Source organism: Trichosurus vulpecula, chromosome 3 (genome assembly GCF_011100635.1).
Source record: "Trichosurus vulpecula isolate mTriVul1 chromosome 3, mTriVul1.pri, whole genome shotgun sequence".
NCBI lineage: Eukaryota > Metazoa > Chordata > Mammalia > Diprotodontia > Phalangeridae > Trichosurus > Trichosurus vulpecula.
This window is the reverse complement of record NC_050575.1, coordinates 254,672,576-254,698,937: the sequence shown is the minus strand read 5'-3', so window position 1 is coordinate 254,698,937 and position 26,362 is coordinate 254,672,576. Positions and strand designations below refer to the sequence as shown.

The 26,362-nt window shown below is 35.1% G+C and overlaps 1 protein-coding gene across 1 annotated transcript in view; it reads left to right on the top strand.

Moving 5' to 3' along the window:
• LOC118843733 (CUB and sushi domain-containing protein 1-like) overlaps window positions 1-26,362 on the top strand; it is a 2,679,416-nt gene that overhangs the window by 690,015 nt on the left and 1,963,039 nt on the right. The window contains 1 exon segment of the mRNA XM_036751485.1: window positions 24,248-24,360. Within this exon segment, the coding sequence (XP_036607380.1) occupies window positions 24,248-24,360 (113 nt within the window).

The following is a 26,362-nucleotide window of genomic DNA, read 5'->3' as shown; positions in this document are numbered from 1 at the left end:
TTTTCTTATCCAGGAGTTTAATTCAGGGGTGGGGAACCTAGATTCGATGATATTAATAACTTCTTTGGGATCTAGGGTTTTATTTCATTTTTGTATATTTTCAGTTGTCTGAGACCCTATACAACAAAATTATTATTAATACTCTCAGATTTTCAAATTCTGTATATCCTTGTGAAATATATTGGCCTTATTTGGAAAAGAAATCTGACTGCTAGTTCTACAGTCTCTTTCTGAGATATGGAGAAGAATGTGTGACCATTCAGTCTCTCAAATTTTAGCTACATATGTTCCATGTTTTTCCCTCACATTTTTTCACCTAGTCTCCTAACATCCTGACTTATTTGCCTATTTTTTATGTTTTACTTTACTTTCCTTCTTACTTTATATAATATCTTCTCTCCTTTCCCATATCTTCAGTGAAATCCCACCTCTCAAAAGAGTGGAACATGAATTTATTTTTTGCAAAAGATAATACCATAGATAGTTTAGCTGTGTATCATAGCTGTTCACATAAGTTCAGTCTTGTATCAATCAAAAGATTCCACATCACAATTTTATATAACCATTGGATTTATATAAAGCATGCAAATTATTATTACCCAGGTACATACTCAGTGAATTAGGGGGGTGTTCACTAATAATCCTTCTTTGTTGAATATATTTTGACAGCCACAATTCTAATAGCTCTGGTTTATATATTGGTTCTTTTCCCCCCACTTCTGGTTAATGATACACTATTTTTTTCTTTTTCAATTGAATGTTTATACATGGTTCCAAAGTTCAGTTGATGACAACCCTGCCTGAAACTTTTTTGATCATACACCCCATCAGAAAAAAGGAAAGAAAAAAAAAACTACCACACAATGATAATTTAGATATCTTTAATTATTTATGTTATATGCATGCACTGTTGAGCTAATCATTATCTGTATAATAAATGTTGCACAATGCTAATTTGAAAAGTATGAGATAAAGAAAATTTATATTTCATCAATTGTTTGCTTAGTATTTGTCCTATAAACTATAGGGAATCACAGTAGTTTAATGAATCAGAGAGTGACATCATAAAAAGCAATGTTTTAGGAAGAACACTGTGTCATCTATATGGTGCTTGGAAAGGGGAGAGGAGTTTTAAAAGGGAGAAAGATAGTTTAAAGATTATTTCAATAGTTCCACTGATGAAGGCTTAACTAGTACGGTCAGGTTATATGAGCAAAAAAAGGGAATAGTTGAGAAAGATATTGTCAAGAGAGATATAGTAAGACTTACCAATTAACAACAACAATTAACAATATGGTGACCAAAGTCTCCCTCACCTAGTAATCAAAGAGGACAGCAACACAGAGAATATGAATGACTAGAAAGATGGTTGTGCCCCCAATTCAGAATAATAGTCAATTAAAAGTTCTGCAAAACTCAGTCTCATCCTCTGAAAAGAGGACAGGTAGGGCTCTTATGCACCATTCACTGCCCTGAGATTGAGATGCTGCTACAAAAGGGGTACTTGTTGCAGCTGCGCTGTGATCATGGGTGATCACATGATGGGTGAAAATTTTCCTAGTGGCATTGGCACAATGTGTGAAGGCATATTGAGCTGCATTTAATTATTTTTATTGCTGTTTGGGTATTCCTAAGCACAAGATTGGTAAGTAGGTAGCAATTCAAGAAGAATTCTCTTTTCATTATTACAATGATTACAGAGCTTGATAAAGCTCTATGAGACTTTTTCACAGTAGTCTTGTACATCACTGAATCATAGAGTTGGAAAAACATGAAAGACTATTTACTTCCATCCTCTTATTTTACATATTAGAAAATGGAGTTCAAGGAGTTCAACTGATTCACCCAAAAAGGACAATATTCTTCTTAGCCATCAATATCTAATGCCTTAATACTTAGATGAGAAAAACTAATGTAAAATAACATTTTTCACTTGAGGGAGATACAGAGCACAAAGTATCACAGAAGAAGTCAGGGTTTACCTAAAATCTAAACATGGTCAAGAGGCATAGTGGAGGGGGAGAGATGTAAAGAGATTTTGACATTTAAAATACCACTAATGGATTGTGAATATAAAAAGTAATTTATAGATGTGAATTTTTGAGCAGAAAATGGATTGGCCTTAAAGAAAGCCTGAACAAGGACAAGGATAATCTGGGACTGAGTCTTTATGATCACAGTGAAGTGCTAGAAAACAATGTTAATGTTTTACTGTAATTTATAAAATATTGCTATTGCTATTGTCATAACAAAATCATGTCAGGATGATGTTATAATATGCTTGGGGGGAAAATCTGTTTAGATGTCTGTTTTAAGTGGCGTGTCACAGATTCTGGGTGATTGTAAAACAATATTCCCAAAATAACCTGTTTCATTAATAACGAAAGCTAATCAGCAGAGTAACACTTTGAAAAAAAATTGTTTAGAATAGATTTTGATGGGGAAAATTGTTTTTGCTTTTTGTAAAATTTTCATATTTTTTATTTAATATTTTTAGTTTTCAGCATTGATTTCCACAAGATTTTGAGTTTCAAATTTTCTCCCCAATTCTATCCTCCCTGCCCACTCCCTGCCCACTCCCAGATGGCATATATTCTGATTGCCCCCTTCCAGTCAACCCTCCCTTCTGTCACCCCACTCCACCCCACCAATCCCCTTTCCCCTAACTTTCTTTTAGGGCAGGATAGATTTCTAGACCCCATTGCCTGTATATCTTATTTCCCAGTTTCATGTAAAAACAACTTTTTTTGAGCATCCACTTTTAGAACTTTGAGTTCCAAATTATCTCCTTTCTTCCCTTCCCACCCACCCTCCCTAAGAAGGCAGTTCAACATAGGCCACAAATGTATCATTATGCAAAATACTTCCACAATTATCATGTTATGAAAGACTAATTATATTTCCCTCCATCCTATCCTGTCGCCCTTTGTTCAGTTTTCTTGCTTGACCCTGTCCCTTTTCAAAAGTGTTTGCTTTTGATTACCTCTTCCCCCAAACTGCTCTCCCTTCTATCATCCCCTCTTTCCATCCTCTTCCCCCTAATTTCCTGTGTGGTAAGATACCCAATTGAGTGTATATGTTATTCCCTCCTCAAGTCAAATCCAATGAGAGCAAGATTCACTCATTCCCCCTCACCTGCTCCCTCTTCCCTTCCAACAGAACTGCTTTTTCTTGACACTTTTATATGAGACAATTTACCCTATTCTATCTCTCCCTTTCTCCCTCTCTCAATATATTCCTCTCTCACCTCTTAATTTTATTTTTTTAGATATCATCCCTTCATATCAACTCACCCTGTACCCTCTGTCTATACATATGTATGTTCCCTTCGACTACCCTAATACTGAGAATGGTATGATGAATTACACACATCATCTTTCCATGTAAGAATGTAAACAAAACAGTTTACCTTTAGTAAGACCTTTATGATTTCTCTTTCCTGTTTACCTTTTCATGCTCCTCTTGATTCTTGCTTTTGAAAGTCACATTTCCTATTCAGCTCAGGTCTTTTCATTGAGAAGACTTGAAAGGTCTCTATTTTATTGAAAATTCATATTTGCCTTGAAGCATTATACTCAGTTTTGCTGGGTAGGTGATTTTTGGTTTTATTCCTAGCTCCTTTGATCTCCAAAATATGTTATTCCAAGCCCTTCAACACCTTAATGTAGAAGCTGCTAGAGCTTGTTTTATCCCAATTGTGCTTCCACAATATTCAAATTGTTTCTTTCTGGCTGCTTACAATATTTTCTCCTTGACCTGGGAACTCTAGAATTTGGGGACAATATTCACAGGAGTTTTCTTTTTGGGATCTTTTTCAAGAGGCAATCAGTGGATTCTTTCAATTTCTATTTTACCCTCTGGTTCTACAATATTAGGGCAGTTTTCCTTGACAATTTCTTGAAAGATGATGTCTGTGCTCTTTTTTTTATCATGGCTTTCAAGTAGTCCAACAATTTTTAAATTATCTCTCCTGTATCTATTTTCCAGGTCAATGGTTTTTCCATTGAGGTATTTCACATTATCTTCCATTTTTTTCATTCTTTTGGTTCTGTTTTATAATTTCTTGATTTCTCATAAAGTTACTAGCTTCCACCTGCTAAATTCTAATTTTTAGGGTGGTATTTTCTTCAGTGGTCTTTTGGACCTCTTTTTCCATTTGGCTAATTCTGCCTTTTAATTCATTCTTCTCCTCATTGGCTTTTTGGAGCTCTTTTACCATTTGGGTTAGTCTATTTTTAAGGTATTGTTTTCTTAAGTATTTTGGGGGGTCTCCTGTAGCAAGTCATTGACTTGTTTTTCATGATTTTCTTGCATCACTCTCATTTCTCTTCCCAATTTTTCCTCTACTTCTCTTATTTGCTTTTCCAAATCCTTTTTGAGCTCTTCCATGGCCTGAGACCAATTCATATTTTTCTTTGAGGCTTTTGATGTAGGCTCTTTGACTTTGTTGACTTCTGGCTGTATGTTTTGATCATCTTTGTTAACAAAAAAAGATTCAGTAGTCTGCACCCTTTTTTGCTGCCTGTTCATGCTCCCAGACAACTACTTGACCCTTGAGCTTTTTGTCAGGGTATGACTGCTTGTAGAGTAGAAAGTACATTGCCCAAGCTTTAGGGGTTGCACTACAGTTTTCAGAGCTACTTCTACTCCACTGTCACCACAAGCTCTGCCAAACTAATGTTCTTCTTCCTCCAAGAATGGCCAACCAGGACTGAGACCCAGATCCAAGCAGGGCAAAACAAGAGAACCCTGCCTCTGTGCCAGCAAAATACTCCCTGCACTCCGCCTCTGATCTGCTGCTTGATTCCTCCCACTGGGTGGGCCTGGAGCCAGAAGCAATCACAGCTGGAGCTCTGCAAACAGCCCCAGGAGCTTCCTTCCATTGCCACTATCACTGCTGCTACTTCACCTCTGCTACCCCCAGGCTAAGGCCAGACCTGCACTTCTCTCTCCTTGATCCACAACTTTTCCTACTAACCTTCTCTGTTGTTTTCAGTGTTTGTGGGTGGAGAAGTCTGGTAACTGTTATAGCTCAGTGATTCATGACCCTATGGCCTGCTCTGCCCCATCTCCACAGGGCCTGGTCTGTCCTGAAGAGGCCCATGCTGGGCTGTGCTCCTCCCCCAGCACAGTGCAATAGACCCTTCCCAGGGACCATCCAGGCTGTCCTGGGCTGGAGACCTGCTTCTCTTTGCTATTCCATGGGTTCTGCAGCTCTAGAATTTGTTCAGAGCATTTTTATAGGTGTTTGGAGGGATTTGGGGGAGAGCTCAAGCCAGTCCCTGCTTTCCAGCCACCATCTTGGCTCTGCCACCTCTTTTTCTTTTTAAAGGCACTTTTATTAGAGAACAGTAGAAAATGAAATATCGTAGGAAAAAATTATTGTATAGAGCAAATAGAAATGTCTCAAGTTTATAAAAGCACAACAACATGTTGATATCCATTTGATTTTTTTGGAGAAAATAAACTATATGATAACTGTGATATAGGCAATGATACATCTGAGTATACTTAACAGCCCTTTCACTGTGTGGTCCTGTAAGGAGAATGAACTACAAGGTCTAAGTGAAAGTGCTTCACAGAAACATATATATCATATTATACACACACACACACACACACACACACACACACACATATGATGGTGTGTGTATGCACGTATATGTATATACATGTACATACATACATACAATACATATATATATATATACATATACATATACATATACATATACATATACATATACATATATATATAATTTGTAAATGACATAAAATCCCACAGCATTTGGATAATACATTTGCAAATTCAGCCGAAATGATGTAATGAAACTTTTGTAGTATGACAGACCATGAATACCCCTGAGAGAAGAAAGTGTCAATGGTAATGTATTAGTCTTAGAAACAACAATAGAATAAAATAGAGGCAGTGTAGTATAGAGGAGAAGAATTCTGATTTTGGAATATCAGGAATCCAGTTTCTACTCCTGCTCTGTCACTTACTATAGTAGCCATTCAGTCCTGAATAACACTGATCAAAATTTCTGTCCTCAAGCTCCACATGTATGAAAGAGGGACTCAGACAATATGGCCTCTGAAATCCCCTCCAGTTCTAAATCTATGAAAGTATAACTGAACTTCTGTGAAAAAGGTTTTATAAGTGAAGAATTTACTACTGTTGACTTCCATTGGCTGAAGTCCAGGTATTTTAAATTTTACTCCTTCCCTATGATTCTCCAGTACCCTTAATTGGGAGGAGGGGACAGGGCAGAACTGAAGGTGTCTAATCTCTCCCATTACCTCCTATTGGGGAACAAAAATCCCAAATTTTTATGTGTCCTCTGCACCCCAATTCAGTTCACTTAACAGTCAGAGTAAACTTAAAAAAGGATATTAAATTCAAAGCTATTATAATAACAAATATACAAATATTTTCCCCCCAAACATATGAGGCATAATCATTCTTACACTGCTCAAAAGGGATTAGATCAATAGTTTAGATCAGTTCTTATATAGAATAATTTCACCAAGTTCCACATTCAAAACTCACCCTTGGGTTTCGTTCCGGAACCATGGCTTCTCAGGGCTTTTCTGCTGGCCTTCTGGGCTGTCAACAACATCTGACCTGTTATCCTGCTGCCAAGAATACTATGGCTGAAGCTTCCATGTTTGCTGGCATATGCTTAGAACTGAAAAAGGGTAGGACCATGAGCCCTCAAAGGGAAGCAGAAGGGTTCACCCTTATCCCATATTCTATTCAGTACATAATTCCCAAGTTTCATGTTAACAGGACTTTCACTCCACTAGAAAGAGAGAGAGAGAGAGAGAGAGAGAGAGAGAGAGAGAGAGAGAGAGTCTCAGTCTAATAGTTTTAAAAGATGCCATGTGTCCTGGCTATTCAGCCTATGGAAAGAGGATGTTTCCACTCATGTGGTCGAAGATCACAGTATGTTTTCTCTCAGAAACAAGTCCCTGGTGTTTCCAATACTATTGCCTCCATTTCAAGTGATCTGGGCATTAATCAAATCCTAATTACAATAAAGTCAATTCCTAGGATAAATCTAACAGTTGGTGATTTTTTTTCAGAAACTTTTACAGAAACACACACACACACACACACACACTGCTTTCATGCAGCTTCACCTGACTTATCTGTCTTGTATTGGAACAAGATAAAATACATTTCACTTTTGTCTTCCAAGTTGGATTGTGTACCAGTAAACATCTGTCTCTTTAACTTAAAATAGACAAAACTGGATAATGTACTGGAAACAGCAAACCTGGCCATTTATGATAGGTTAAACAAAAATGGAAAGTTATAGGTACTTCAGTCTTATTCTAAAAGGGGAAAATATCAAAAACAAAACATACATAAAGCAGAAAATCTCAGATGCCTGTTGGGGGTTGGATGAATTTGTCAGACATAATGTTTAGATGATTCTGAAAATGTGAAGAAACTACAGCCCCATTTTCTGATGTTCATATTTTCAGAAAACTCTTAAAGAAAAAGTGTTGGGGGAAAATATCTGCCTATTTTCCATATAGCTATCTATACATACATACACGTATGTGTATGTATGTATGTATACATGCGGATGTATATATGTATGTGTGTATATATACATACATATATGTGTGTTTTCAGAGGGAGGGAAGGAGAGACAGAAAGAGAGAGAGAGAGAGAGAGTCTCCAATTTTTGCATAACTTGACAAGTTAAGAGATTTCCTTTCATATCAATGCATGTGTGTATATATACATATATATATGTATATGTATATATATATATATATATGTATTTATATACATACACACATATGTACTCATTATTTCAGCTGTGGAAAATAGAACTGATATTCTAATGTGAACATTTTATATACATGAAGTACTCATACTGAAAGGGGAAAAAAGTTCACTTTGCTTGAATATGCTTTAGAAGTATAACAAGGAATATCAATTTCCAGTCTATTTTTTTCTTTCCTTGAGTCTTCACATACAATCACATTTATAGTTTCACTCATACACACATACATATACATGTGTGTATTATATGTGTGTGTGCATGTTTCCATCCCCACACACACACAGCATGTAAATTCTTGAGGACAATACAAATTTTGTCTTGTATTCCCATCACCAAATGGTTGGCACATAGTTGAACAATAAATGCTTGTGAATTGAACTGAATTTAATGTATTGTGGTCGAAACATATTTTTGATCACACATGTGAATGAGTAATTTCTGACCATTTTATTTCTTTATGTGTTATATGTTTGTATTACTATACTAAATAATATTTACCTTATGACACATACAGGAGATGATTAGAAGGATGAGATGTGATATTTTATTTTAGAGTTAATGGTGAAACATTGAATTTTACTGAGAAAGTGAGTAAACTGGTCCATCTTGTACTTTAGGAAAATCATTTTAGCAGCTGCATGGAGGGTGGCTTTGATAGGGAGACATAAGGCAGAAGAACTTGTTAGGAGTCTGTTGCAATAGTCCAGGTGAAAGGTGATGAGGGCCCAACCTCAGGTGGTGGCTGTGTGAGTGGAAAGAAGGTGCCAGATATGAAAAATATTGTGGAGACAGAAATGACAAGATTTGGTAGCTGATAGAGTCTTTCAGGGTCAGAATTGAACATTGTAAATAACTTCTTGTTTCTGAACCTGTTTGCACTCCGTAGAATTAAGGAAGTTTGGAAGATGAGTAGGTCTGGGAAGAAAGATAACATAATGAGGTAGATAGGCAGTGTAATGAATAGAGTACAATTCTTGAAGTCAGGAAAACCTGAATTTAAATCAAATTTTAAACACTCAGTAAGCATGTGGTGCTGGCAGGTCATTTAAAAATTCTCAGCCTGGGAAACAGGGCAACCAGAATATATGCCATCTTGGAGTGGGGGGAGGGTAGAAATGGGGAGAAAATTTGTAATTCAAACTGTTGTGAAAATCAATGCTGAAAACCAAATATGTTAAATAAATTTTAAAAAATGTAAAAAAATCCCATCTTGTGAAAGAAGCCTTTCCCAATCCCCATCAATGTAAATGCCTTCCCCCTGAAATTATTTTCAAATTATCCTGTATATCTGTTGTTTGTATATAGTTGTTTGCATGTTGTCTCTCCACCCCACCCCTTCTGCAAACATATTTAGCACTTAGTACTAAATGCTTAATAAATGCTAATACAAAAATTCTCAGCCTTTTTTCTCATCTGTATAATAAGAATTGCAATAATATTTAGTACATTGAAATTAAAATGTTGAAATAGGACAATATCTATAAAGCAATTTGCAAATGTTACAACAATAAATACATGCAATAGAAATGTATTGCTGCAGTTAAGTCCCTCTGTTGGCTACCACTGTGAAGTGGGATGACTGTGCAACACATCTTATCATACTAGAATTGGTTAATCACACACCTATTGAGTTCAGGCCATGGCTACCTTGGAGTCAAGCCACTGTATCCCACTTTGAAGAGTACCATACTATGCTGTGTTGTATGGAGGGAATATCAACATTGAGTGTTTCCTAAACTGAACTTCCCTGATTAATGGATTACTATGTAAGCATGTTCATTTTTAAAGCTTTAATCCAAAGGAATTAATTTCTAATGAGGGAAAATTTTTCTGATGCCTCCATATGACACAATGTAGATAATCAAGTATATTATCTTTTAGGCTAGAACTTAAGTACACTAAAATAAGCATTTGCATTTTCTATGGTTCCTTGTGTTGCTGATCAAAATGAATTTGTTCTTTCTGGATTGGATTGAATGTACCACAATTCTAAAATGAAGTTCTAATCTAGTTCATATTATGTTTATCACTGCTTCCCCCTTCATTGTCACACATCTTTAGTATGGAAAATATAAACTTTCATATTTGAAAGATTGAACTGTGAACTGCATTGTGACTTCCAAATATGAATGTGGCTAAAGAGATCAAAATATAATTCATTTTACACTGATTATAGTGAGTGCTTGCTTTGACTAATGGCCTTGGCTGCTGCTTCCAGATCCTGCTGGCCGTCAATAGCTTGGTATATTTATCTCATGAGAAACACAAAATTTTGGCTCAAATTCAGCCACCCCATTGAACTGTCTGCTGCTATGATCACTTCTGAGCAGTCAGTGACTGTTTCTATGGCTTCAGGTTGTGTTTCTTGGAACTACTGAGTGTGGCTTTTGTCCTTACTCTTTCAAATCATCCTTCAACAACTAGCTTGGCATTGGAAGCTCATTCATTTTCTTCAAAAAGTCAATCAAATGAAGACATGGGGCTTGAATGCTGATGGACTGACTGAATCCCAGGCCCTGTCCTTTCATTTGATGTGATCATCTAAGTTTAGTATTTAGCAGATCTGGATTTAGATTCTGTTGCTGTCATTTACCTCTGTGATCTAAGTTGTTCCCCCTTCTGAAACTCAGTTTATTTATTTGGCTTTCCAAGGAGATTCTTGGCATAATAGTCTGTAAGATCCTTTCCTGGGATAATCTTATGAACTTATTTGAATAGGAGTATGCTGAAAGGAAGATAAGAAATGGGCTACTTCATTCTGATAAATGATAGATATGTAGATAGATAGACAGAGAGACAAACAGAGAAAGGAAGGAAGAAAGGAAGAGAAAGACAGAAAAAAAGAAAGAAAGAAAGAAAGAAAGAAAAAGAAAGAAAGAAAAAGAAAGAAAGAAAGAAGGAAATTGAAGCCATGTGGATATTTGGTTCTTTTATAAGCTTTAAAACTTTCTTGATTTTCTGTTTCTTAGTAGTCCACACGAGTTTAAGGATACAGCAGAGTCCTACTGGAAGTTAAGTTTTAGGTCAGGATGAGCCACATCACAGATGGTATAGTAGAGAAAAGTATACCAGATCTCAAATCCAAGATTAGAATGAGATTCCTCATTTGTAAAGTGGTTTCTTTTGTGGGACCAAGGATTGGATTTTGAAAGTTTAGACAAACTCATGAAAAAACCCTTAAATATGCTAGGATACATTTAGGCTTTCCAAAGGGCTTTCTAAAAGGGTAAGCATTAACACACACACACACACACACACACACACACAAATGATTCCTTAAGACAAACACAATTTTTCCTCATCATATTCTGTTCTTCTCTTGCTTTACTTTTGGACCCAGGGACTTGTTTGGAATACAGTCTCTAATATTTGTGAGACATAGGACAATGGGTAGTAGTACCTCTAACTTCATGAACCTACCTTTCCTTATCTGTAAAACTGGAGATAAATAATTCTAGTATCTACATCACAAGTTGCACGTGTATATGTAACTATTGAATGATAGCATATTCATAGGCACTTTGTAAACCTTGAATTTCTTTATCTCAGTTTTCTGGTTAGAGAATTGTCTTATAATAAACATGATGATCATAGTGGCATAGATTTCAGGCTCAAAGACATGATCCGGAGAGTTCCCTGAATTCATGGAAGTAATGGTGACAGAGTTCTAAACTAAGCTCCTTTCATTTGTCTTTTCTTACTAAACATAGTTACTAAATTGGAGATCAGGAGAATGTTTCTAATCATTTACCTAGACTTTAGCACAGGATTTGATATCATTTTTATTCACAAGTAGGACAGATATCCAATACCATAAAACTTATAAGAAACTGTTTGGAAAGTTAAATTCCAAGAGTAGTCACTAATTTCTTTTTTTGGAAAAAGATCTCCAGTGGAGTGCGCAAGGTATCTGTCTTTGACCTTATGCTATTCAAGTGTTACCAGTGAGTTGGATGAAGGTATAGTTGACATTCTTATCAAATGCAGGTTGCAGGCAGCCAGTTATAACAAGTATTTATCAAACACTTATGTTCTAGGAATTGTGTAATACCTAAGGTTATAAAGAAAGTCAACTCAGTAATTATTCATTAAGTGCTTACTATGTGACAGGTACTTTGTTAAGTGCTAGGGATACAAAGAAAAGACAAAATAAAATTTTCATTCTCAAGGATCCCATATTCCAATGAGAAAGAAAATATGTAGATATCTAGATATATACAAGATATATAAAAATATGTGAAAAATAATCTTAATGAAGACATTAGCAGTTGGGGGATGAGGAAAAGCAGACTGCTGATGGTGGTGTTTGACCTGAGTCTTAAAGGAATCAAGAGAAACTGAAAGGCAGAGGTTGGGAAGGAAAGCATTCTAGACATATAGCCCAGCCATTACAAAATCATGGAGATGGATAATGGAGTGTAGTGTGTAACAGTTACATAACAAATAGGAATACAGCAAGTTAGCCAGTGTGGCAGGCTAGTAGAGAATGTAGCAGCAAATAAATGTAAGAAAAGTAGAAAAGCCCTAAGGAGCTAGGTTATAATGAGCATTAAATGCCAGACAAAAGGCAGTTGATCACTGAAGTAATAGGGAGCCACAGGAATTTCTTGAGCATAGCAATGGTGTCATCCCTATGCTTTAGGAAAATTACTTTGGCAGATGAATACGGAATGAGAGTGGGGATACACTTAAGGCAGGAAAACCAATTAGAGGGATTGTAAAATGAAACAAGGCTGGGAAGGATAGCTAACACATGGATGAAATAATAAGAATCCAAATAGATCTTGACAGGATAAAGATTATTTACTACTTCCATCTAAAGGTAAATTAAAAGGAAAACCCTTTTGTGAATTGTCTTCTAGTTCTTAGGAAAAACTTTATAAGACAGAAAAATATGCCTCAACTTACAAATGGACAATAACTACTCATGAGAAGCCAACCTGTAGTTTTCTGTAATTCATGACTATACTACTGCTGTGGGGCATACAACTTGTACTTGTGTTAAAAGAACACAATTGAACATGAAAAAGTATTGTTTTTGCTTATGAATAAGTGGGGCCTACCCAAAAAACAAATGTTTAACCTTCTGTTCCTGGTTTAGACTGGACTGTTACCAAATACAGAAAAGTTGTGGGAGATGAACTTTAATTATGCCTCTGTGATCTGGGTTTCCTCATCCTTTTCATGAGGGAGTGAGTGAAACTAGCTGAACTTTGAAATCTCTTCTAGTTCTAAATCTTTTGAATAAAATAAAGTAAAATATCAAGTAAGACAGGGTGAAGTAAAATCTTGGATCCAGGAGGATTTTCATTCAATATTACTTGTGTGAAAATGGGAAAAATCCTTGACATCTGAATACTGCCAGTTAGCTCTCAAGACTCAGAAGTTATAGCTGGCTTGCCATTCTGCATGAGTTAAAGGAGATTCCAAACTGGGAGCTACCTACCTTCATGAAATTACTCTTTTATTGAAAAAATCTGAAAGATTTGAACTTGTTTTACTAGAATTGGAGAAATGTTACATTTATGAATAAAATTGTCTAGCATCAAGACATTTATTGTGGACCTTTATTTAATATGATAATTATTAATAAATTAATACTTATTATTTTAACAAGCAGAGTCATGACTTTACCATTGTTCTGGTACTGTCTCATAGACACATTGCTCCACCAAGCAAATGCTGCTATTGTATCTCTGAAGCTCAGATTTTTTGTCATTCAGTCATTTCAGTTGTGTTTGACTCTTCATGACCCCATTTGGGATTTTCTTGGTAATGATACTATAGTGTTTTGTCATTTCCTTCTCTGGCTCAGTTTCCAGATGAAGAAACTGAAGTAAACAAGGGTAAGTGACTTATCCTGGGTTACGTACCTAGTGTCTAAAACTGGATTTGAAATCAGGAATATGACCCTTCCTGACTCCCTGCCTGGCACTCTATACACTGTGCCACTTCACTGCCATGAAGCTGGGATACCATACCAAAGAAATCACAGCTCTAGTCTCTAGTACCTAGTTGGAGAAATAAGTAATGTTTAAACAAAGGAAAATCTGAGGTGGTACAACTGAAAGAGAAAACAGCTTTATAATTGGGACACCCAGATCTACGTCCCAACTTCCCTAATAAACAATTGGAACAAGCCCCTTCCTTTTTCAATGCTTTAATTGACTGCTTTATCTGTAAGGATTGAACTGGCTAATACCCCAGGCTTCTCCCATCTCTGAATTCCTATAATTCTATCTCTACTATTTGATAATGAAGTATTCAAACATCAGAAACAGATAAGAAGGTAATATAACAGACTACAATATCTTTTGTAAAGTGTTCTGCTATTTATGTAGTACGGTGGCTCAAAAAGCACCATCAGTCGGAGGCTGCAGAGACTGGTGACCTTCACAAATTCCTTTCATTTACCTGTCCTCAGAGGCTGCCCAGGATTCATTATTCGGGGTTTGCTTGTACCAAGCAGGGAATTTGGCTGCTGATGCTTCAATTCCACCTCTATCTCAGATTCATGGGAACAATTCTAATTTTTGGCTTAAGTTTCCAGGATCTTCCCCAGTGAAGAACGAGAAAGAGTGAACTGTTGGGAGGAGGTGGGTGAGTCAAAAAGAGATCAGAGAAAAAGGTACCCAGAATACAAACATGAATCCTTTATGGGGCAGGAAATTTTAATTGAACACATGAAGAGAAAGTTAATCATGAAGAATCATGAAATAATTAAAATCAGTTGAGATATACAAATCTGTTACATTTGTAATAGGGATGCTCATTAGTTATTTTGTGTTTTACCTGCACTAAGAATAGACTTTTCAACACAGAGTGGGCATCTTTCTTTCTCATGGTTTCTCTCTCTATTGGTGACCCTTCTTCTCTGCCAGTCTGCTTCTATCCCTGCTGCTGTCACTTCTGTTGTTGTTGCTACAACTGCTCTGGTAACTGAAACCCATCATTCTTGGGTGCTTTGGGAACACACTGGTTGCCATTTGTGTTCTCAAAAGTACCTGTACCAAAGGAAAGGATACAAAAACTTGTATCGATTTCAAACATGCCCAGAAGGCCCAGCATATCTTGTCTTCTGTAATGAAGGGAATCTATGGCACTGTACTATCTCTCTAGATATCAGAGAGTCATAATTTCATCTTAAGACCAAGAGGAGGAGAAGAGGCATAAAAGGCAAGGATTGTCCTTTTAGTATATCCATAGAACTCTGATTCAGCAGCCAATTAAGTGAATATTGAACATGAAGGTCCTCTCTATCAAGCATCAGCATTATCAGAGGATGCTACATTCAAAATTAAGTTTCATAAACCTCTTCCCAGAAGGATTTGTCATCTCTTAGGGCATTTTGCTGTATAGATCATTTCTGGTCAGATTGATAGTATATTTGTTTTATGTTAAAGATACTACCTTATAATCTCCAAACATTTTTCAAATGATTCATTTGACTACAATATTTTCTTTCCAAACATGTAGAACTGAGCAACCCCAATGAAGAAATTCCTTTCTATGACAGGTTCACTTATACCTGTCCAAATTTTCTGTTTCTAACAGTAACAGTGGCATCAAAAAGTTGATTTGACAAGGGCATGATTACCACTCAGGTTGTCAATCTCAAAAATTTAGTAGTGTCCTTTGAAAGGTCTCATTTTATAGTCTATGGATAAATTAATCTAGATTAGCCTATCCCATTTGTTAGTATAATGATGTTACAATTCACCACATAAATTGTGAAGTTCTTACTGCATGTAATACAATTTCCTAAATGTACTTCTTCCACATTACAAGGAGCCCTAGTTCTAGTAAATGATGATTTGGTGAAGAAACTGTGTTCACCATACCTATATCTCATGTTGAGTTTTATCAGCTTCAATCTAATCAAGAAATTGATGCACTGATTAAACATTGATCATTGAAAATCAAGAATGTATGATTTCTCATTGAAGGACCTGGGATTCTAAGTAATATATTAAAAAATCACAGAAATTGTAAGCTATGGTTCAACAACCAAGAGCTAGAACCTAGGACAGGACTGTTGAGGATACACACCAAAACATCAAAATGTAAAAAGTGAAAAAAAAAAACATCAAAATGTAAACATTGTGAAAATTTGGTAACTGAGTATAGTTTTGGCCTAGTTAGCAAGAAATTTACAATTAAACATTTTAAGTAAAATTTAAATATTTGAAATAATGTGTTACTATATGGTGATCCTTATCAATCCCACCCATTTGCAAAGCACTAGGACAACTAATTCCTCTTCTCATATTGTCTGCCCTGATGAAATGTCAACTCCTCAAGGGCAGACTAATAGATTCTGTTTTTGCTTTTGAATTCCAAGTACTTATTACACTCCCCCAACAGAAAATTAATGTATAATAAGTGCTGGTTGATTGATTGCTTCTTATATTATTTTCATGAATATCATGAAATAGAAAGTTGGTTTTAGGGATATTGACATGGCCATCAAAATCATTAGATATGGTATTTCTTATGACTTCCATATTGTCTATTATAACTATATATATATATATATATATATATATATATATATATATATTCATACATACGTACATGCATACATACATACACACATCTAGAGAGACAGAGAGACACAGAAAGAAATTTTTTTTGAATGTCATTACACCTTAAAGTTAAAACTTTGAACTTGGGATAAACATTGTAGAATCGAAGTTCTGTTTCAGTAAGGGATTTAGAATGTTCCCAAATGTGTAATATCCATTTTTAATGCCTCACAGTTATTGATCCTTGTTACCAGATAACTGTGGCTATAGTCTACTTTGAGCTCAATATGTTGCATAACATTGAACAGTGATTCTACCTAGAATCCATTAAGTTCCATAGTGAACTAATCATTTGGTTGTCATGATTTACAACTCTATTTTTGCTATTTTTTCAGTTTTTTATTAAATAAGATATTTTATTCCCTATCCAGATTCTTTTAGTATACAAACTTAGGCAAGGGCAATTTCTATTGCCTTATATACTAATCAGTCAAATAAAATGTATTATCGCATGCTCTAGAGATATGTAAAGTCTCTTCCTTTTTAATATTCAGCTATTTTTGAAATAGGAAAACCACTAATTGAAATTATAAAGCCTATGTTTTTGTTGTTATTGTCTTGGTTTTTTTAGTTAGTGTATCAGTGTAACAAAAATTGTGACTTTGTCTATGGTACTGTCATGACAAAGACATTGAACTTATTCTGAGACAACGTGGGTTCAAATCTTGGCCCTTCCACTTACTATCAATATGAATTTGGACAACCCAGTTAATCTCCCCATCCCTTACTTTCTTCATCTATAAATTGGAACTCTGGACTTGGATGGTTTTGAATGCTCTGATTCTCATACAGAAAATATATATATATATATATATATATATATATATATATATATATATATATAATCAAATGTGAATAGCATTTATGTAAAGCAAACTTTGAAATCTATTTCATTATTTGGGTATTAATAATATAGAGTGATGCAGTTGGTGTGAAGATAAAAATACTGGGGATTGTAGATTAAATATGTTTCCCAATTATACAGTTTACTTTTTAACCCTCATAGTCATAACTCTATCAGCATAGGGCCTTTTTTCTGCATAGAATTTTCCTGAGAATTCTTTTCATTTTTATTTGTTTTCTTCCTTTTAAACATCATTACTTACAGTATTCAGGGTTGTTATATTTCTGACAATGATTTGGACATCTTAGTTGGTATGGCACAACAAAAAAATATTTTGGATATTTCCAGATGCAATTCATCCTAGCAATTTGGGGAGAGATGGAAGCAGAAATAAACTTGTTCAATTCAGAATCTCATGTTTTCTGCACAGTGAACATGTACATAGAAAATAGAAGGAATGCCACAAATCATTTCTCAGTTACCTAACAATCATTCATCTCTGGCAGGTGTGCTCTGTCATTTACCATGATAGCTAGATGTGAGAAGGGAATTGCTTTTCTTTCAGTAAAAGATACAGCTAATGAGATTCTACAGGACATCAGGGAGAAAACTAGAAAAAGATAGAAAGACAGGGACATGTTCAGAGTGACATTAACTACACTTATTCATTGACAACAAAATTGATTTCTTACTGCTACTCTTGTTCCCTTTTCTTTCCTAACTTTTTCTCCTGGCTCATTCATTCATTCATTTAGCACACATTTGTGGATGTCCTTGTGGATAATTCACCTGACAATAAAAGAAAGAAAAAACCCATAGGATCAAAGAACTGGAAGGGGCTTTACAGGACATCTGTTCTAATATTTAGCTGAAGCATGGCCTTTATACATCTTTCTTTTGAATCTATTCTAGAAGAGAGTTGATGGTATCTTGGATAGAGCCCTGGGTCTGGAATTAGACAATTCCTAAATTCAAATTAAGCCTCAGGCATTTTCCAGGTTTATGACCCTGGGAACATCACATAGCTTTTGGTTGCCTCATTACCCTCAATTGTAAAATTAAAATAATAATATGACTTCTCACACAGGGTTATCGTGAGGAGCAAATGAAATGATATTTGTGAAAGAAAAGTGTTTATTACAGTTGATGGCACATAGTAGGTGCTATATAAATGCTTATTCCCTTTCTCCTCTTCTTCCCTCCGCCCACTTCAAAATTCCCAACTTATCAATCCTAATTATTTAGAAAGTGGCAAAAATAATTTTCAAAATTATGTTATATCCTTTCTTAAATCTCTAGGTAGAATTACTTTCTGGGCACAGAGACAGACCTTCTCCTGGTCTGCTCAACTTGGCTGTTACAGAAGTAAGAATTGTCCCTGCATGTGGGGATGCCCAGTAGGGTCACACACAACAATGGGAGATGGAGGAGGGGAAAAAGTATAAAAGATAGGCTGTACTTATTAAGGTTCATGTGTTCATATTGTGTCACTTTCAATGGATAAAAAATCACTGACAGACAGGTGAAATCCCATAGCCTGTTTCAATAAGACATATATCGTGATGACGTCGGAAGAATGCTTTTGCATGTGTCAATGAGAGCATGTTAGAACACAAATGTGGAACTCAGTAGTTAGCACTGTGTGCTTGTCACTATAAAATTAAGAATCATATGGACTTTTAAAGCTGAAAGGAGGCATGGATACAATCTAGTACTCTCCCACTCAGTGAAGTCATTTCTTCTAAGACATCTCTGTAAGGTGGTCATCCACTTTCTGTTTGAATATTTCCAATGACTGGGACTGGAAATAAGAGCATCCTATATTATGAGTTGGTGTATCACATTGTTGGGCATTCTTCATTGTGATTGAATTTTTATTCTGAGCTCATACTTGCGTTTCTGTAATCCATTTGTTCTAATTTTATCCTCTGGAGAATGACGGAAAAAGTCTGTTTCTACTTCTACAGATAATTTCTTCAAATATCAGAAACATCTGTTATTTTTCCCTTCAATTTGCCTTATTAAGGGAAAAAAGAATCTCCAAATTTTTCAATGGCCCATTGTCTGATATAATTTTTAGAACTTGAAGTATCCTGAATATCCCACTGCATTTTGGGAGTGTTCTAATTGTTAGAAGTTTGGGAGTGTCCAATTTGCTGTAATTATTAAGAATTTTTCACTTCAATTGAGACTAAATCTATCTCTGCAAATTCCACTTAGTATTCACAGAAAACAAAGTTTAACACTTCTTTCACATGACATCCCTGTAATCTGAGATATGTGATACATGTTAAACAACATACTCTCCAGAAAAATAAAAGGTATATATGATACACTTTTAAATTTAATCTGCACTATCAGCATTTTTTTAAGTGTAGACCAGGGGTGGAGAACCTGTGGCCTTGAGGTCACATATGACCCTCAAGTGCAGCCCTTTGACTGAACCCAAACTTCACAGAACAAATCCCTTTAATTAAGGATTTGTTTGGTAAAACTTGGACTCAGCCAAAAGGCCACACCCAAGGAGCTAGAAGGCCATATATGACTTCACTGCCACAGGTTCCCCACCCCTGGTCCAGACAATAAACAAAACAATAAATCAATCCCGACTTTGTAGTATTTGCTGATTTCCAAATATCCTCTCTCAGAAAATTTATGATTTGTCTCTAGCATCCCATTGCTTGTGATTATTACAGATTGCTTTTATGTTATGCCTGAGTTTTCTTTTCTCCAAGGTAAATACTAATCCTTCCTCTGATCTCTATATGATAGGATCAAGAGGATCCTTCACTTTCTAACTGAGATATGCTCCAGTTTATCAGTGATCTTCCTATAATGTGCCACCAAAATCTGTTGAAAATATTCCTGATAAAGTCAATACAGTACATAGAACAATGACGATCTTACTTCCTAAGACACAAGCTAGACAGTTTGGTTTACTTAGTGCAATCTAAACCAATTTGTATTTTTTAGCTGATATGTTTTACTGTTCATAGAACCACAAGGCAAGTAGAAATAGAGCTGGAAGGAATCTCAGAGGTATTCTAGGCCAACACCCTGATTAAGTCTTGTCCCTCAATATCCTCAGACTTTTTCATGTCATAAATTGTATTTGCAAAGTTGAGATTTTGAATCCATGTAATACTTTACATTTATCTCTACTAAATTTTATCATACTAGTTTTACTCCATCATTATAACCAAATGAGGACTTTTTTGGGGGAGGGGTGTCTTAACTATATTGCAAAATGCATTTCTCAATTTTGCATTATCTTTAATTTTTTGAGCATCCCAATTCACAAATATATTTAGTCACATAATTTCTAAAATCTCAAGTACTTCACTAGAGTTGTAGCAAAACATTGTTAATCTAATCATTGGATCTGATCATTTAGCTGGATCTGAATCTGTATAGTTCAACTATTATTTGATGTACATATTTTCAATATCCTAAAGAGCAACATGTAACCATTACTTCAGGAAAATCTAGATGAAATCATTTCAAGGTCACTCTCCTAGTCATCCACTGTAGTAGGTGATCGCATCTGTGATTTCATCAGTATGGGAAATACCTGGAGAGGTATCTACCTCTACCAAGGAAGATAGGTGCTATCTCTATAACTCTAGATAGTATATGGAGTTATAGCTCTCTTTAGATAAAGTTATGTATACAACTTATAGTAATTTATTTAGGACCCAACAATATTAAATCACTTGCCCATTGTTGCCTAGGCAGCAAGTGAATAGAGGCTAATAGATTCAGAGCTGGAGGAGACTTACAGATGTTATCTAATACAGTTTTATAAATGAAGAAACTGAAACTAGAGACTTGCTGAAGGTCACACGAGCAGGAAAAGGTTTTGAACAGGAGTCTTCTGACTCCAAATCCATTACCCTTTCTACTGTGCTATATGTGTCAGAGATAGGACTTGAACACATTGCCTTTGGCAATCTACAGGAAGGAAGGAAGGAAGGAAGGAAGGAAGGAAGGAAGGAAGGAAGGAAGGAAGGAAGGAAGGAAGAAAAACAAAGTAATTGGAGTATTTTGACCAATACAAGTATGAGAAACTAAGGGATGAAATTCCAAACTGAATAGTTTGCTGAATAAGAAAAAAAAAACAAAATATGTAATAGTAATGAGTATGACTTTTGTTATACCATAGATTTCCCATAGTATCTTTATATCAAGTGCCAGAATTTAATGTCAGAGGCCTCTCTTTGGCAGACTGTACCATATGGGGACCCAGTATGACTCAGTGGATTACAACAGAATCAAAATTGAGGTGCCATCAGGTTCCAGCTTACCAACATAACTGATTTCCTTTTTTAGACAGACTATATCCATATGGCACTTATTGTCTAAATTTGTGTAATGTAGCTTAACAGTCATGTGAATGTTCCAGATATTCAAGAGACACTTGTTGAGTGACTCTTGATTGAGTGAAAATTCCAAGTTATCTTAAGAACTAAAGAAGCTCAGTGATGTGGCTACGGAGTATTTCAAAGTGTTATGAAAAATCACAATTATAAATAATAACATTTCCTCACCATCTTGGTTATTTAATTATATAATACTATTACATAGCCCTTGTTTAAAAAAAACTGTGCTGTATTTTAATATATTTAAAACATCTGGGGATTATTAAAGAAAATTATTAAAGTGAAAAATCTTTTACACATTGACATATTTTACATATGGATATAATGTTGAGGATGTAAAATAAATAGATATCTAGAGATGTGAGAAACTCCTTAAAGATGTACCTTTATTCATAGGCATAGTAGTCCAGTGCCTTGTGGAATGACTTCAGGAAAATCAGGATGGCCCTAATAACTACCCCCCTTTCAACACTAAAGCTTTCAAGACATACTACTAAGAACACTTCCTTACATTCCTTCCTTGGGTACTCTTCTTAAGTGATTATTAATGCATTGTTTTCAATAGACATTGTGTTCCAAGCATTTTATTCAACATGTGTATTCTCTTAGGTAGGTCCTTTTACTTTCAGAGTTTGTTCTTATCTGTACGATGAAAGGATTATACCAAATGGTGGCTCTAATGATGTCCCTCCAGTGTGAAGTATATGATCCTGTGATCCCCTTTACCAGGAAGTCTTGAGCTTTTTTGTGTCAGGGGTAATCTAGTAAAGCCCATGGAAGCCTTCTCAGAATTATTGGATTTAAAAAAAATATTTCTCAGGATAATATTTTAAAAATCTAAAATAAAATGCATATGATTACAAGGAAAACTATACTAAATATATTTGTTTAAATGCTAAAGAAGTTTATGGAGCCCAGGATGAGTACCCCTCTTGGCCTACATGGCAGATTATGAAAATCCACCAATCTTTGCATTTATAGGAGGCTTTGAAAATACTTAAGTTGAAAATACTGTGTTAGAAAAATAATTTTAAGCTATCATGTGTCAAATACCATGCTAAGCTAGATACAACACCAATATCTACTGTTGAAAGAAATACAACTAAAAAGGAGGGGAACAAAAGAAGGAAAGAAAGAGAGAAACAGAAATATGAAAAAAGGAAGGAAGGAAGGAAAAAGGGAGGGAATGAGGAAGGGAGGGAGAGAGAAAAGGAGGGAGGAAAAGGGAGAGAGGAAGGAGAAAGTAGAAATGTGTGATTTTGGTTTTCATCTTCGATAATTAACAATATATTTAATATTTTATTTGATTTTTTCTAAGTGCTATGAATAATAATAGCCCTGTTTGGACAGAAAGATACATTCATTTAAGTCTAGAATTGTATTCAGCAGAATGACTAAGTGATAGAACACCAATGCTTTTATTGAAAAATAATGCAATTGTCTCCATTTACAACATGAGGGTGAATTAATCTGATGTTCAGATGTGATGCTGGAACTTTCATTTGTGTTAGACATTTAACTCTGGCATTTTCTTTATTAATCCGTTGTTAGATTACGTTAGAACATAATAAGCGATGTTGAATGGCTTCAACACATTGATTCTGCTACTTGTAGCAACTATAATAAATATACAGAAGCATTGACTATGCCAGCAAGCCAGAATTGTTCTTACTTAGGATTAATCTTAAAGTAAGTTGAGTTCAGCATCATCTCTGTCTTCAGCACATTCCCTAGGTATTCTGTTCTGGCTCAGAATCCATAGGTAAAATTGATCAAATCTTGCCTATGATTATTAAAGTTTACTGTGGAATAGAGATAAGGCTGTTATCTTGGGAAAGAATTTACCTGGAGAAGACAGAATACAATTTTGTTTTTCTGGATGAGAGATTTCTGATAGCCTATGCCCTCCATAACATCACCCCAAACTTTGAAGGCAGTTTACAATAGCTGTCAGAAACAGACGCTAAAGTCAGGCTTTTTGGATATCTTCTGAGCTTTGATGACTTTTATTTAGCATATTCTTCAAACAGTCTTGGTCATGTGGTTTCTCTAATTGTAACAGGCAAGAATAGGATAAGGTAAATTATAGTTGGACAGAATAACCGTGAGAAGGGTGAGGTAATTGACAACGAAGGGAGACTAAAGAAATATCTTGAAGGATGATAATCATTATGATAATGATGATGACGATGATGGTGGTGGTGGTGGTGATGGTGATGATGATGATGATAAAATAGTATTCCTAATTATTGCCTTCAGGTATTCATTCAGCATTTTTATTCAGCATTCATTCAGTTTTTAAGAAATCACTCAAGATTTCCTTCCAAGAAACTTGAAAATATATACATTTTTGACTCAGAAAGTAAGCTTCAGTTATCCAAAAGTCAATTGTAAGACACATGTTCACCATTAGCCATGTGAACTTGAGTCCCCTTCTTTTCCTCTCAATTTTCACACCTGTAATATGAGGAAACTGGATCAGACGACATTTTATATCTATTGTCCAGTGATTATTTCCACAGTGACATATGATAAATACACAAAGGTACCAAGTTAGAATTCTAAATTAGAAGATACATCATCAATAAATACACGATTTCCCTAATTTCCATTCTTATCATTTTTTTTCTTATTTAGATTATCTGGATTTCAGCTGCCATCATCTATAGTGAGCACAGGATCTATACTTACTCTCTGGTTCACTACAGACTTTGCTGTGAGTGCTCAAGGTTTCAAAGCCCTTTATGAAGGTAAGTTATTTAGTTTAGTTTCTTTTTTGAGTATACTGTTCATGTTTTGTGGAATTTTGGTTTCATTGATAAATGTGGTTTTAGCTCTGAAGCCATGCTGCTTGTCTGATGAATATCACTTTATATTTATGTTATAAAACTGGAAATAATAGTCAACAATTTATATAACTTACCAATATGACACACATGAATCTGGGTTTTTTCCCCAAAATATTTGGATCACTTAACACAAAATCAATTTTTATACTATTGAGATTTTTTTTCTCCCTCAAGAAAAAAAAAAAGTTTTCTGGATTTAGTGGCTTATATTTTTGGAAATGCAATGTGGTATTTTCGGAAGCTTTGAATACCAATTAAGAGCACACCTGGTGTGTGAAATGAGATCTTTAAAGAATAATTTAAAGTGTTTTCTTGATAATGTTGAGGACAATTGTTTGGGTCTGGAATGCTTAGATAAAGAAGAATGTCATTTGGACTTGTGTTCTGTCAAAGTTGAAGCTTGAATTGAAAAATGGCATTGCTGGTGACAGTTCGGTTGTGTGATTTTTTTTTTTTGCCTTTCAGTATTTATTGATTTTGTTCTTAGATGGTTAGAGAGGTGTGTAGAAATGATTCTACCCCTTGGTGACTAATCAAAAAATGGACAGTGTATAATTAAAGTTCACTATCTACTAAAGGAAATCATTAATGTGAATGATGTTTGCATTATATAAGGAAGTATTCATTCTATAATTCAAAGGACACTAAGACATCAGGTGTTCCAAAAAGTATGTTTCCCTGGCCATAGCCATTCGAGTTGAATTCCATCAATTTTGAAATTATTTTTTCTCTTTACATGTACAGATACATATATATATATATATATGTATATATATATGTATGTATATAAAAGTCTACATGTACTATGTGTTAGATGATAGATGACAGATTAGATAAATAAATAGAAAGATAAATGATAGAAGTAATACTTTTTCATCTCCTCAGCTTTGTGTTTAATTGTCTTTTGGTCCAAATCATTCTGATGTAGCAATTTAACTTTTATCTGGTACTCATACATTCAACCTCTTGAACATAGACTTTCTAATGGCTACTCAAATGATAGATTTTTTTAAGTGTTGTGTGTTTCTATTATAAAGGCATATAAACTGTGCTCAAATGGAAATCACATTGAGATTGATTTAGAGAATATTTTCTTGGGTTGGGTAAATTTCTCTTTGTTCATTTAGGTAATTTCTTACATATAACTACCACTAGAACTATATGTAAAACAGAGAGATTTGGGCTTAATCCAATGTAACTAACCTTAGAGGACACTGATAACATTTGAAGTCCTTCAGTAGAGGAAAGGATCTAATATAGGACCTAGCTCAGAAGAAGAATTAGATAAACTAGGAAGTTTCCACACAGCCTGCTTCTCCCACCAAGAAGCCATACCCTGTTGTTGCCCTGACTTTCACCTTCCTTCTACCAGATTTTTCTGACTTTTTATGCCACATTTTACTATTTTCCCTGAATATGATTTGGATTTCCCCAGATGCAAAAATTGCCAGTTACAGCTCTGGATATCTCTATGCCTAAATCTGAAGCTAGTGGCCTAAAAGTGGCCTTAATCTCCTTTAAGTACCTTGCTGACAACCAGGAAGTAATTGAGTAGCTGAGAAATATCATGCTTACTATGAGATTAATGGTTCCTGTTGGCTTTCATATTTGGTTATATCCATCCATTACTTTCTCTAAGCACTAAATCTGCAAAATACCTTTGTCACATAATGTCACTAAACTGTCTCCAAGGTAGTCAGGCCACAATGGTTGGCTGGAAAATGTGCCTTTCCATGTTGTTCAGAGGAAAAGAAGAGCTACCATATTAGAAACCTGTGTCATTCCCTATCAGTCCAATTAAGAAACCCAGTTGACTAATAAAAGCAGAATGCACACATGCATTTGGTTATTTTTTTTCCTTGTTTCAGGAATTGCCTATAGGTAACATAGGTGAGGATACTGT